The sequence below is a fragment of the Callithrix jacchus genome, chromosome 3, assembly GCF_049354715.1.
Source record: "Callithrix jacchus isolate 240 chromosome 3, calJac240_pri, whole genome shotgun sequence".
In the NCBI taxonomy this organism is placed as follows: domain Eukaryota; kingdom Metazoa; phylum Chordata; class Mammalia; order Primates; family Cebidae; genus Callithrix; species Callithrix jacchus.
Window position 1 is genome coordinate 118,023,855 of NC_133504.1, and position 13,180 is coordinate 118,037,034.

The window sequence follows — 13,180 nt, forward strand, 5'->3', positions numbered from 1 at the left end:
AGAGAGAGAGAGAGTTTGCACATATTGACTTGATGTGTGATGTACTGCCAGACTCTAGGATCAAGACTAAAGACTGGAAACTACAGAGTGAGAGAAACTACAGAGTGAGAAGTCCTTTGGCTTCATTTGGGGGAAAAACTTTCAAATGTTGTGGGTTCCTTGCCAATGGACTGAATTGCTTTGTAAGGTAGTGGACTTCTCTTTATTGCAGTAATTCAAACATAGTTAGACTACAACTTGGTAGGAACTTTTCAGAGTATTGAAGTTTTGATCGTATATGCATTGGGGGAGTTGAAAAAATGTTGTACTAGATACATTTAAGGTCCAAAGAATCTTGAGATTATGCTTTTAGGAGTGACAGGGGAATGGAATGAAAACAATCCCTTCTTTCCTTGTCTTTCCCTCTCCACTCCATCTCTTTCCTTCCCTTCCTCCTTTTTGACTCTCTGTTTCTTCCTCTCTTCTTTTCTCTCCCCTACTTCCTTCCCTTCTTTTCCTCTCTTTCTAATTTCTCTTTCTTCCCTCTCTTTCTTTGTCCCTTCTTCCCTCCTTTTTTCTGCCATTCTCACACCTTTCTGTTTCCTTCCTTCCTTCCTTCTCTTTTTCCTTACTTCCTTGAAAGTCTAATTTGTGCTAGACATTCTATTAAGTACTAGAAAGGCAGTGAGGAGCAAAATAGACATAACACATGTTCTCATGAAATTTGCTATTTTTTTCTAGATAAAATTAATAAACTTACCATTTTTTAGTAGATGAAATTATCAACTTGAATAAATTCTGGGAGAGAACAGAGCGTCTGTGCATATCAAGAGAATCATATATTCTTTGGGAAAATTGGGAGAATTTATCAGGGAGAGAGGAAGGTAGGGGATATTTCAAATGTATAGGGCATGGAAATGATTCAGTGAAGTCATTAGAAGTGAGAAAATAGATTATGAATTATGCCAAAATTTTGAGGCTGCAACTGAAAAAAGTTATGCACTTGAAAGAAACAGGGAAGACAGGAAAGAGTGTTAGCATTTAAATAAAGATTATTAGGTTAGCTTTGACTTTGTTGACTATAAAATGCTAACAGATCTGGTTTTCAGTAGTTGTTTTGGACATGCAAGTTCATAGTGATATGAAATACTTTCTTTTTTTATAGAGGAAATATACCTGTAGTTTGATGAACTTTATTTTATTGTGGTATTATTTTAAATCTGAATTCTCTATTGGCATTTATTTCTGTGCTAACTATAAAAAGTCATAAAGTTGTATCTTTCAAGATTACTAAAATCTAGTGGAATTTTATGGTTATTGAAAAAATAAAATTGAATTAGATAAAAGGGTTAAGTAGAAATAATGGCATTTCTTGTAATGTTCAAAAGGATATTCAGTCAAATTTAATTACTGTCTAGTTATGATCTATATTATTGTCATTACTGTCTGTGTATTTGTTCCTGAGGTTTGGATCTAAACTAAAATTTAGATAATGAAAACATTTTGCATGTAGAAAATTATGAGTCAGTTCTCTAAACATTATTAATAACATCAAAATATAAAAACCCTTTCACTATGGAAAATGTCAAACATTTACAAAGAGAGAAACTAATATATATACCCACAAAGATTAAAAATTAAACAAAACTTAAAAAAACAACGTATGAACTTCCAGTGAACTTCCCACTATCTTCATTACTCAGCTTTAATGATTTTCAACTTATTGTCAATTTTTTTCTTTCAATTTTTATTTTAGGTTCAGGGTACATGTACAGGTTTGTTACATGGGTAAATTACGTGTCACTGGTATTGGGTGTACAAATGATTTTACCACCCAGGTAGTGAGCTTAGTACCTGATGGGTAGTTTTTCGATCCTCACCTTTCTACTAGGCTCTTACTTCAAGTAGGCCCTGCTGTCTATTGTTCCCATCTTTCTGTCCATGTGTACTCAATGTGCAGCTTCTACTTATGTGAAAAAACATGTAGTATTTGATTTTCTGCTTCTGTGCTAATTCTCTGAGGATAATGGCTTCCAGCTGCATCCATGTTGCTGCCAACGACATGATTTTATTTTTTTGAATAGCTGTTTAGTATTCACTGGTGTATCTGTATCACCTTTTTTTTTTAGCTGTCCATCACTGATGGACATCTAGGTTGATTCTATATCTTTGCTATTGTGAATAGTGCTGTGATGAACATATAAGTGCATATGTCTTTGGTAGAACAATTTATATTCCTTTGGGAATATACCCAGTAATGGGATTGCTGGGTTAAATGTAGTTCTGCTTTAAGTTCTCTGAGAAATCTCCAAACTGCTTTCCACAGTGGCTGAACTAATTTATATTCTCACCAGCAGTGTATAAACGTTCCTGTTTCCTGCAGCCTTGCTAACTGCTGTTATTTTTTGTTTTTTAATAACAGCTATTCTGTCTGGTGTGAGATGGTACCTTATTGTGGGTTTGATTTGCATTTCTCTAATAATTAGCAAAACCAAGCATTATTTTATGAGCTTATTGGCCATGTGTATGTCTTTTGAGAAGTGCCTGTTCATGTCCTTTGCCCACATTTTAATGGGATTGTTTTTTGATTTAAGTTCCTTATAGATTCTTGATATTAGTCCTTGATTGGATGCATAGTTCACAAATATTTTCACATTTCTGTAGATTATCTGTTTACTCTGTTGACAGTTTCTTTTGCTATGCAGAAGCTCTTTAGTTTAATTAGGTTCCACTTGCCTATTTTTTCTTTTGTTGCCATTGCTTTTGGAAACTTCATCGTGAAATCTTTGCAAAAGCCTATGTCCAGAATAGAATACTATTCCTAGGTTTATCTTAGAGTTTTAGGTTTTATATTTAAGTATTTAATTCATTTTGAGCTGATTTTTTTATGTATGGTGAAAAGAAGGGGTCTAGTTTTGATCTTCCACATATAGCTAACCAGTCATGCCAGAATCAGTTACTGAATAGGGAGTCCTTTCCCCATTGCTTGTTACTGTCAACTTTGTTGAAGATCAGACGGTCATAGGTGTGTGGCTTTATTTCTGGGTTATGTGTGGGTTTATTTCTGGGTTATCTAATCTGTTCCATTGGTCTATATGTCTGTTTTTGTATACGTACCATGCTGATTTGGTGTACAGTAGCCTTTTGTTTCTTTCTGTTACCTTATTGCTCTGGCTAGGACTTCCAGGACTACACTGAATAGAAGTGGTGAGAGTGGGCATCCTTGTCTTGTTCTAGTTCTTGAGAGAAATGCTTCCATCTTTTGCCTGTTCAATATAATGTTGGCTGTGGGTTTATCATAGGTGGTTCTTACTATTTTGAGGTATATTTTTTTGATGCCTAGTTTGTTGAGAGTTTTAACATGAAGGGATGTGGAATTTTATTGAAAGTCTTTTCTGAGTCTATTGAGATGATCATGTGGTTTTTGTTTTTAGTTCTGAATTATATTTATTGATTTACATATGTTGAACCAACCTTGGATCCCAGAGATAAAGCCTACTGGATCATGGTGGATTAACTTTTTGATACACTGCTAGATTTGGTTTGCTAGTATTTTGTTGAGGATTTTTGTGTCTATATTCATTGGGCATATTGGCATGAAGTTTTCTTTTTTCACTGTATCTCTGACAGCTTTTGGTATCAGAATGATGCTAGCCTTATAGAATGAGTCATGGAGGTGTCCCTTCTCAGTTTTTTGGAATAGTTTCAGTAGGATTGGTACCAGGTCTTCTCTATATGTCTGATAGGATTCAGCCATGAATCTCTCTCATCTAGGGCATTTTCTGGTTGATAGATATTTTTATTACTGATTCAGTTTTGGAACTTGTTATTGGTCTGTTCAGGATAAATATTTCTTTGTTGTTCAATCTTGAGAAGTGTATATTTTTAGTAATTTACTCATTTTTTCTAAATTTTCTAGTTTCTGCACATAAAGGTATCTATAATAGTCTTCCAGAGTTCTTGTATTTCTGTGGGATCTATAATGTCCCCTTTATCATTTCTGATTATGCTTATTTGGATCTTCTCTTTTTAGTAATCTAGTTAGTGGTTTATCAATCTTGTTTATTTTTTGAAAGAACAAAATTTTGATTTCACTGATCTTTTGTACAGATTTCATATCTCAGTTTCCTTCAGTTCTGCTCAGATTTTGGTATTCTTTTCTTCTGCTAGCTTTGGGGTTGGTTTACTCATGTTTTCCTAGTTCCTCTAGGTGTGAGGTTAGGTTGTTAATTTGAGATCTTTTTAACTTCTTGATGTAGGCATTTAGCACTCTAAAGTTTTATCTGAAAACGGCTTTAGCCATGTCCCAGAGATTCGGGAATGTTGACTCTTTGTTTTCATTGGTTTCAAAGAATTTTACAATTTCTACCTTAATTTCATTCTTTTCCTGAAAGTCATTTAGGAGCAAGTTTGTTTAATTTTCATGTAATTGTATGATTTTGAGAGATCTTCTTAGTATTGATTTCTATTTTTATTGTTCTGTGGTCTGAGAGTGTGAATGGTATGATTTTGTTTTTAAGTTTGTTGAGAACTGCTTTATGGATGAGCATGCGGTTGATCTTAGAGTATGTCCCATTTGCAGATGAGAAGAATGCATATTCTGTTGTTGGATATTCTGCTGATGTCTGTTAGGTCCATTTGGTTAGGTATTGAGTTTCGGTTTCAAATATCTTTGTTAGTTTTCTGCTTCAATGATCTAATACTGTCAGTGGAGTGTTGAAGTCTCCCACTATTCTTGTGTGGTTATCTAAGCTGCTTCATGGGTCTCTAAGAACTTTTGTATGCATCTAGGATCTCCAATGTTGGGTGTGTATGTTTTTAGGAGAGTTAAGTCTTCTTGTTAAATGGAAACCTTTAGCATTATGTAATATGCTTCTTTGTCTCTTTTGATCATTGCTGATCTAACATCTGTATTGTCTGAAATAAGAATTGCAACCCCTCTAAATTTTTTTTTCTGTTTGCTTGATTGATCTTTCTCTATCCCTTTACTTTCAGTCTATATATATCATTTAAGTGAGATCATTTTCTTGAATATAGCATATCATTGGGTTTTATTTCTTTATCCAGCTTGCCACTCTGTACCTTTTAAGTTACACACTTAGTCCATTTATGTTCAAGGTCAATATTGATATGTGAGGATTTGATCCTGCCATGTTGTTAGCTAGTTGTTGTATAGACTTGATTGTATAGTTGCTTTATAGTACCAGTGGAATGTGTATTAAGTGTGTTTTAGTATTGGCAGGTCTTCCATTTCCATGTTTAGTTCTCCCTTTAGGACCTCTTATAAGCATATCTGGTGGTAATGAATTCCCTTAGCATTTGCTTGTCTGAAAAGGATTTTATTTCTCCTTCACTTAATTAAGCTTTGTTTGGTTGAATATGAAATTCTTGGTTGAAGTTTCTTTTCTTTAAAGTTGCTGAATATAGGCCCCCAATGTCTTTTGACTTGTAAAGTTTCTGCTGAAAGGTTCACTGTTGGCCTGATGGGATTCCCTTTGTACTTAACCTGCCCCTTCTCTGTAGCTGCCTTTAAAATTTCTTTTCTTTGCATTGACCTTGGAGAATCTGATGAATAGATGTCTTTTCTGGTATATGTTAGAGATTCTCTGAATCTCCTGAATGTGCATGTCTACCTGTGTATTGAGGTTGGGAAAATTTTTATGGATAATACCCTCAGATATGTTTTCCAAGTTGCTTGCTCGCTATCTCTTTCAGAAATGCCAGTGAGTCATAGGTTTGATCTCCTTACATAATCCCACATTTCTTGGAGGTTTTTTTTTTTTTCATTTAAAAAAATTCTTAAATTTTTTTTTTCCCTGCATTGATTCAAAGGAACAGTCTTTGAGTTTTGAGATTCTTTCCTCAGCTTGGTCTATTTTGTTATTAATGCTTCTAATTGCATTATGAAATTACTGTAACAAAGTTTAATTTCCAGAAGTTTAATTTTTTTTAAAATGGCGATGTCATCTTCCAGCTCTTGGATCGTGTTAGTTTCCTTGGATTACGTTTCAATCTTCTTATGTATCTCATTGGGCTTCCTTGCCATCCAGTTTCTGATTCTGTGTCTACCATTTCAGCCATTTCAATATGATTAAGAACCATTTCTGGGGAGTTATTGATATAGTTTGTGGAGGTAAGAAGACACTCTGGCTTTTAGAGTTGCCAGAAGTTTTGTGCTCATTCTTTCTCATCTGTGTCCACTGATTTTCCTTTAATCTTTGAAGTTGCTGTCCTTTGGATGAAGCTATTTGTTTTATATTCTTTGATGTTCTTGAGGGTTTTAAAGTAATATAAGCTGTGTTTAGTTGCTTGACTTCATTTCAGGATGCTTTGAGGGGGCCAAGGCTCAGCTTAGCACTCCTGAGCTTCATGCCGGTGCCTGGGGGATTGGGACTGGACATATGGCTTTGTTCTTCGACCTCTCGAGGTCAAGCACTTTCTCTACTGGAAGAACTGACGTGTTCCCAGTGTGCTGGCAAAATACTTTGATGGGGGCTGTTGGAAAAAGGGCTCCAGTGGTGGGGGGCTGGGGTGCTACAGGAGAATGCCTTGAAGTAGGGGGCCACCAGAGAATACACACCAGTGGGGTGATGGTGTGGGGTGCAGCGAGTACCAACAGGGCAGCAAGGAGCCACTGGTGTGTGTGCAATGGTGGAGCATTATTGTCAGTCTTACTTCATCTGTACCCCTGTCTAATTCCCAGTGTCCTAATTATTTTGTTGAAAACATCAAAATCATATCATTTCATCAAAATATTTGTGCATACCTTTAAAAGACAAGCAGTCTTTAAATATGTATCTATGATCATAGTAATATACTACAAGTTAAAAATAATTCTTTGATAAGGTAAAAGTGGAACGTCATTTTCAAAGTTGCTATTGTTTTAAACCTTTGAAAATTTAATAACAGTTGAAACATTTGACATTATATGATGTCAAGCTGGAACATTTTCAGTTTTTCCTTAGTATAGAGACTTTGATGTGTACCTGAAGTAGCCGAAGCCATTGACCCTTGGTCAAAGATTTCCCTCATGATGGTGTGAACATCCAGATAGCCCAATACTAGTAAAGACCATTTCAAATTAAGCCGTAGCCTCCATTCTATTCACATGAAGAATTAACTGTATTGGGAGGTCAAGGCCGATGGATCACCTGAGGTCAGGAATTCATGACCAGCCTGGTCAACATGGTGAAACCCTGTCTCTACTGAAAATGCAAAAAAAGTTAGCCAGACTTGGTGGTGGGCACCTGTAACCCCAGCTATCCCAGACTCTGAGACAGGAGAACCACTTTAACCCGGGAGGCAGAGGTTCCAGTGAGCCAAGGTCATGCCATTTCACTTCAGCCTGGGCAACAAGAGTGAAACTCTGTCTCAAAAACAAACAAACAAAAGACCAATTAAGTATAAAAGATTTCATGAGTAACACATCACAGGAAAGGAATCTTGGCTAAGAAGTTAATTTGTTATAAGTAACTTCAAGCAACAGTTTGTATCTTCACAAGCTCAGTTAGGAGACTCTCAGTTGGAGTCTCATTGTGGTTACAGTCAGGTGTCAGTTTGGCTGGAGTCATCTGGAAGTTTAGAGTGCCTGGGTGTCCAAGATGGACTTTTCTCTCATATGTCCCATATATCCTGTTGAATGGCTAAAATAAGTGGGAATCAGCTAGTGTCTCCCTCTTACATATATCCTGTTGAATGGCTAAAATAACGGAATCAGCTAGTGTCTCCCTCTTACCACCCAAACTATATTAGTTTGGGTTTCCCCATAGCTTGATGGTCTCGTGGTGGATTTCTGACCTGACAGCAGTTGTTTCCCCACAGTGAGTGTACCATGGATGTCAGGGGAAGCTTAAGTTCTTTTGACCTAGCCTCAGAAGTCACATAGTAATACTTCTACCTCTTTCTATTGGCCTAAAGATAGCTATAGGCAATCCAAGATTCAAAGAAAGGGGCATGAATATTGAGTGGCAAGATTCATTGGGGGACTTCTTTGGTACCATGGTATTTTATAAATCTAATTATTTTTACTTGTCCTTACTATCTCCTTCCTGTGCCATTGAAATTTTTGTATTTGATTTTTTTGACAGGTTATCAAGGATCCTCCACCACCACCACCTCCTGCACCAAAAGAGGTGAGTGCCTAAAAAAGTGATATGGCTGTTTTTTTTTTTCCCATATGCAGATACCATCCCCAAATTTGATCAATTTCATCTGTTAGATAACTATGATATCTATGTACTGATGTTTTAATTTATAAAAATCAATAGTTATTTTTCATCTTCTTATGATTTATTTCATGTGCTAGAGGAATGGGACCTTCATACATTTCTAGATATAAACTGGCCATTGGAATCAATAGTACATAAAGATTTCATATATTTTTTATAGTACTCTATCAGTAGTTCTGATGTCACTTATGTTATGTACAAAAAGAGGATTCAAGCTGACAGTTGAAAGATCCTATTACTTTCTTCAAAATGCTTGGTGCTTTTATATTATTTTGTTAGCCAGAATCATATTAGGAACATGAAATAAGAAATGTGCTGGTGTTGTATATTTTCAAAGCTTCTCAATTGCCGGTCTTTTCAATTCAAATTTCATGGAGTCCAAACTTACACATACATTGATGCTTTAATGATTGTTAAAATGCTGTCCTAATTTTAATATTTTATCTTTCTAAGTATAAAGTGATAAATAGATTTGAAACACCAAATGATTCCCATAGTTAAAGAGCAACTTCTAGTTACCTAGGGATGATGTAAAAGATATTTCTAAAATTTGAGGAGAGGAAGGAGTTCTCATATCCTGCAGAACTCCACTTGAAATTTATGCATGTAAGTGTAAATGCATCCATATGTTCAATAAATAGTTTTTCCATAGTAATGGCATAATTCAGAAAAATATTTAAATATGAGTTGGTTCTGACTAAACAGTATTTTAAGAAATTAATTAAAACCATTTTAAAATGTATTTCCACAGGAGGAAGAAGAACCTTTGCCTACTAAGAAGTGGCCAACTGTGGATGCTTCCTATTATGGTGGCCGAGGGGTTGGAGGAATTAAAAGAATGGAGGTTAGTATCTTAAAAAAAAGTAGAAGCTGCTAATCTGGAATATGTATTTCTAGGACTATTGGAAACTTTAGTTTCCAATCACTTTATTGGAAAAGTGATGGAAACTTTTCACAATTCAATTTTATAATATCATCCATTTGTAGTTAACACTGGGTCTTTTTTGGATACTTTTTTTTTTCTGTGGAATCATCCTAGCCGCTCCAAAACTGGCCAAAAAGAACTGGTTTCATTAGTCAAAGGATTGCATTGATAAGACATCTGAATTCTAAGGGACAAAAAAAAAAAAGCTAGGGTTTTTCTTATTTTGGAAAAAATTACTGCATAGAACATCGGCTGTGAAGAAGCCAGCCACTTCAAGTTGCAACAGTGTTCTTCTTTGTAATGCTCCAATAGTTATCTACTATTTGAGAAGAAAATGTTAAAATATTCAAGAGCATGGTTCTGACCTTATCACAAATATAGAGAAAGCAAATTTAATACTTGAAATTAGTTGCCACTTATGAACTACTGTAATTGATATTATATATCATTTATAGAATGCATTGAACTTTCAGCCTAGCCCAAAGTGTTGATTAAAATTGAACTTCAATATTATATCTTAAAAATCAAAGTTTTCTTATCACCATGAACTGTGTTTTCAAAGTGATATATTATTTAGGTATAAGCAATTATTACTAGCACTGAGCCTTTAACAACAGTATACACAGGCCTGCATCTCCCAAGGAGCAATTCAAGGAATTTTTTCACGAACCTATTGATTTCACTATTAAATCCTGGCATTCCCTCCTTACTAGTTATAATTTTCCTTTCTGATTAGAATGTGTTTTTATGCATTTTACCATTGTTGCACATGTTTCTTATTGTCATATCTACTTTGTCCCATTACTGCCAGCAAAAATTGATAAGCTAATGAACAACCCCACAATTATTGCAAATTTCTCCTTTTATACATTACAATAAAATTCAGATTCCCAAGGAGAGTTTCCCATTTTTCAGAATAAATCTTACTCTTCTTCAAAAAAAGCCAAGACATACTGAACATGATTGTCATTACCAAAGTGTTTATATAGATTATCATCTGACAGTGATTCTTACTTTTCTGGACCACTTTGGATCTGGAAACAATGGGCATTTTCCCTGAGAGCTGCTTCTTTATTGTTGAAATATCCTCTGAGGCAGATACCTCATTGCCAATTATCTGCCATGGTTAAAGGCAGTTGCTAGATGCTGTTAAGTTGGTCTTTGGAAAAGTTATTGCATAGGTTTTTGTGTGCTAGAAACTGAGAATCAAACAATATAAGAAAACATGGCTAGGCAAGTTCCTGTTTGGCACAGAAGGAAGGTTATTTTTCTTTCTTACCTTTGTTGTGTCATTTTAGACTTGGGAGGGTGGGAAGAAACTACATAGGATGTTCCTATATGTATAAAACATATATTTAAAAATAAAACTGTTACAATCAAATATCCAAATATGATCTGTAACAACTTATTTTTAGTTGATTTCACCTCATTCCAAAATGTGTGTGTAAAAAGACCTATATAAGGGGGTAAAAAGTCTTGATAGGATATATCAAAAATGTGAGTAGGTTTCTCTGGATGGGAAATTTTCAATCTGTGCTATATATTTCCCTATTTTAAATGTATTTGACAGTGAGCATGTACTCCTTCATATTCAGAATAATAAACTTAATATCATTTGGAAATCCACTTATGTAAAATACTGCATGATAATAAAGTAAGGATATTAGTATGTGAGCCTTAATTGAATAAATAATAGTCTTGCTTAAAAAATTAAGAATAATGTCAGATTTTCTTTAGTTCCAATATTCCAGTGTTGCAAAGATTGAGATCTCTTTCTAAAGGAAAGGAAATATATGAGTAAGCCCCTGATTGGGTCCTGAGTTAAAAAGGACATAACTGGTTTATACTTACCAGAGCCAAGAGCACACACACACACACATCCCTAACTAACCTATAATTCAAGTTTCAAGAGTGATTAACTCTTAATATGTCAAATTATGTTGCCCACCCATCCTTTTCAGTTGAAGAAAATTTGTGACTAAAACCTTAGCCAACTTGTAATAAATCTGGGCCCATTTAAGTTTTGTATAATTTTGGCTACCTTGTATGAAGTATTACATCAATAAGATAGAAATTAGAATGAGAATGAAGAAAAAAATGGAAAAGCAAATGTGGATGTTACAAAGGGGAAACGTAATATAGGCTGAGTATATCTTACCTGAAATGATTGGAACTGAAAGTGTTCTAAATTTTGGATTTTTTTCAGATTTCAGAACATTTGCATACACATAATGTGGTATCTTGGGGAGGGGACCCAAGTTTTAACATTAAATTTATTTTTGTTTGATAGACACCTTATACACATAAGAAGAATATGTGTATAAGGTATATGTCAAATACAAATGAATTTAAAATATACAATAAATACACAAATATAATATACAAGCATAAATAAATTTTATGTTTCTATAGTACAAACAAAATAGACAAACATAAATGAATTTAAAAATATACAATATTTTAAAATAATTTTGTGCATGAAACAAAGTGGTGACTGTGACCCGTCAGATGAGGTCAGGTGTGGAGCTTTCCTTTTAGAGCATTATGTTGACACTCCAAGGCTTTTAGGTTTTAGAGCATTTTGAATTTTAGATTTTTGAACTATCCTCAACCTGTATATAAAAATATACAATATAAATTGAACTGAGAATTAAGTATCATTAAATGTTTTCAAACATGAATTTATTTAAGTGTGGAGAGGTAAAATAGAAAACACAATGTTTCATTTATTTATTTTTTAAGAAATCTGGGGTGGGGGATGGAGAATTCTCATTATGCTGTCCTAGCTGGTCTTGAACCCCTGAGCCCAAGGGATTCTCTCATGTAGCTGGAGCTACAGGCATGTTCCACCGTGCAAACCAAATTTGTTTTAAAAGCATGCTTATTCAAACCTGAAAGGTACTTTTTTCTTTAAGCCCTTAAACTAGGAAAAGTGAAAGGAATTATAGAAATTATGAACACATGTGAATTACAGAACACATTTTTATAGCTAAGGTTATTTTAAGTCAGTATAGGAATTTTTACCTATAATATTTTTTCTTCTTTTTTAAATTAAATATTTAAACACTTTGGTAATGGGAATTTGTAGAAAGCTGGAACTGAGATGATGTTAATAACAACTGTTAGCACAATTGATACACAATACCTAGTGATTTTAAATGTGTGTTTCTGCCAATTCAATGTGAAACTGTTTTTGTTTCTTTTCTTGATTGTGTAATTGCTCCTTAATGATATAACCTCCTAGTCATCCAAATACGCTTTGGATATTATGGAATTTTATTGCTTATAATGAAAGCCAAGTAGAGTTGGAAAAATTTAGGTATCAAGCTTGCACTTATTTTTTTCCATAATAAAGCCTGATATGTTAATTCTGCTAAGTCTTTGTTTAGTAGTCATTCTTGTTATTCTTTTGTCCTTTTTAAATGTCTCAATGTATGTATGTATACATACATGTATGTATATTTAATTGCTTTTAAGAATTTGAAAACTCTTAATAATTTCTAGTTTCAGACTTTGAGTAAGTGAGAATTGTTTGTGGTAGTGATGATGATGATGATGATGATGATTAAATAGCTCTCATGAACTGAAACTAAGGAATTTATTTAATGAATCTTCTTTAGATCTCAGCAACTACATTTCTCAAGTATAGTCATTTGACAGTTTAGTCCCTAGAAACGCCACATTGGGTCAGCACTCTAGTTTAACTAGCATTATACATATATTTTAAAATCTGAGAATAGTGCCAGTTGAAACTTGAAAGAAGAATATAATTATCATTACCTCTGCAATATCAATGTGAAATAGGCCAGAGAGCTGTCTATGATAAAGCCTATCATTTCTGATTGGATCTAAATTGTATCTACTTCTATTTCTACCCTCAATGACTTCTCCAAGTTATGACATTTGTGTGTTTACTTGTGTATCTTTTTTTTGTTTGTTTCTTAAAATTGAGCCTTTACAATTGCAAGGATATGTGTCCCAGTTTCAGCATTTTTAATTCAATCTAGCTATATCTAAAGATTTCATAAGTGTTAGTTTATCTAGGTGA

General features: G+C 34.1%; 1 protein-coding gene across 1 annotated transcript in view; it reads left to right on the plus strand.

The window, feature by feature from the left end:
* ANTXR2 (ANTXR cell adhesion molecule 2) overlaps positions 1–13,180 on the plus strand; it is a 157,064-nt gene that overhangs the window by 75,544 nt on the left and 68,340 nt on the right. The window contains exons 13-14 of the mRNA XM_008993102.5: positions 8,067–8,111; positions 8,959–9,051. Of these exons, the coding sequence (XP_008991350.3) occupies positions 8,067–8,111; positions 8,959–9,051 (138 nt within the window). The remainder of the gene's footprint in view (positions 1–8,066; positions 8,112–8,958; positions 9,052–13,180) is intronic.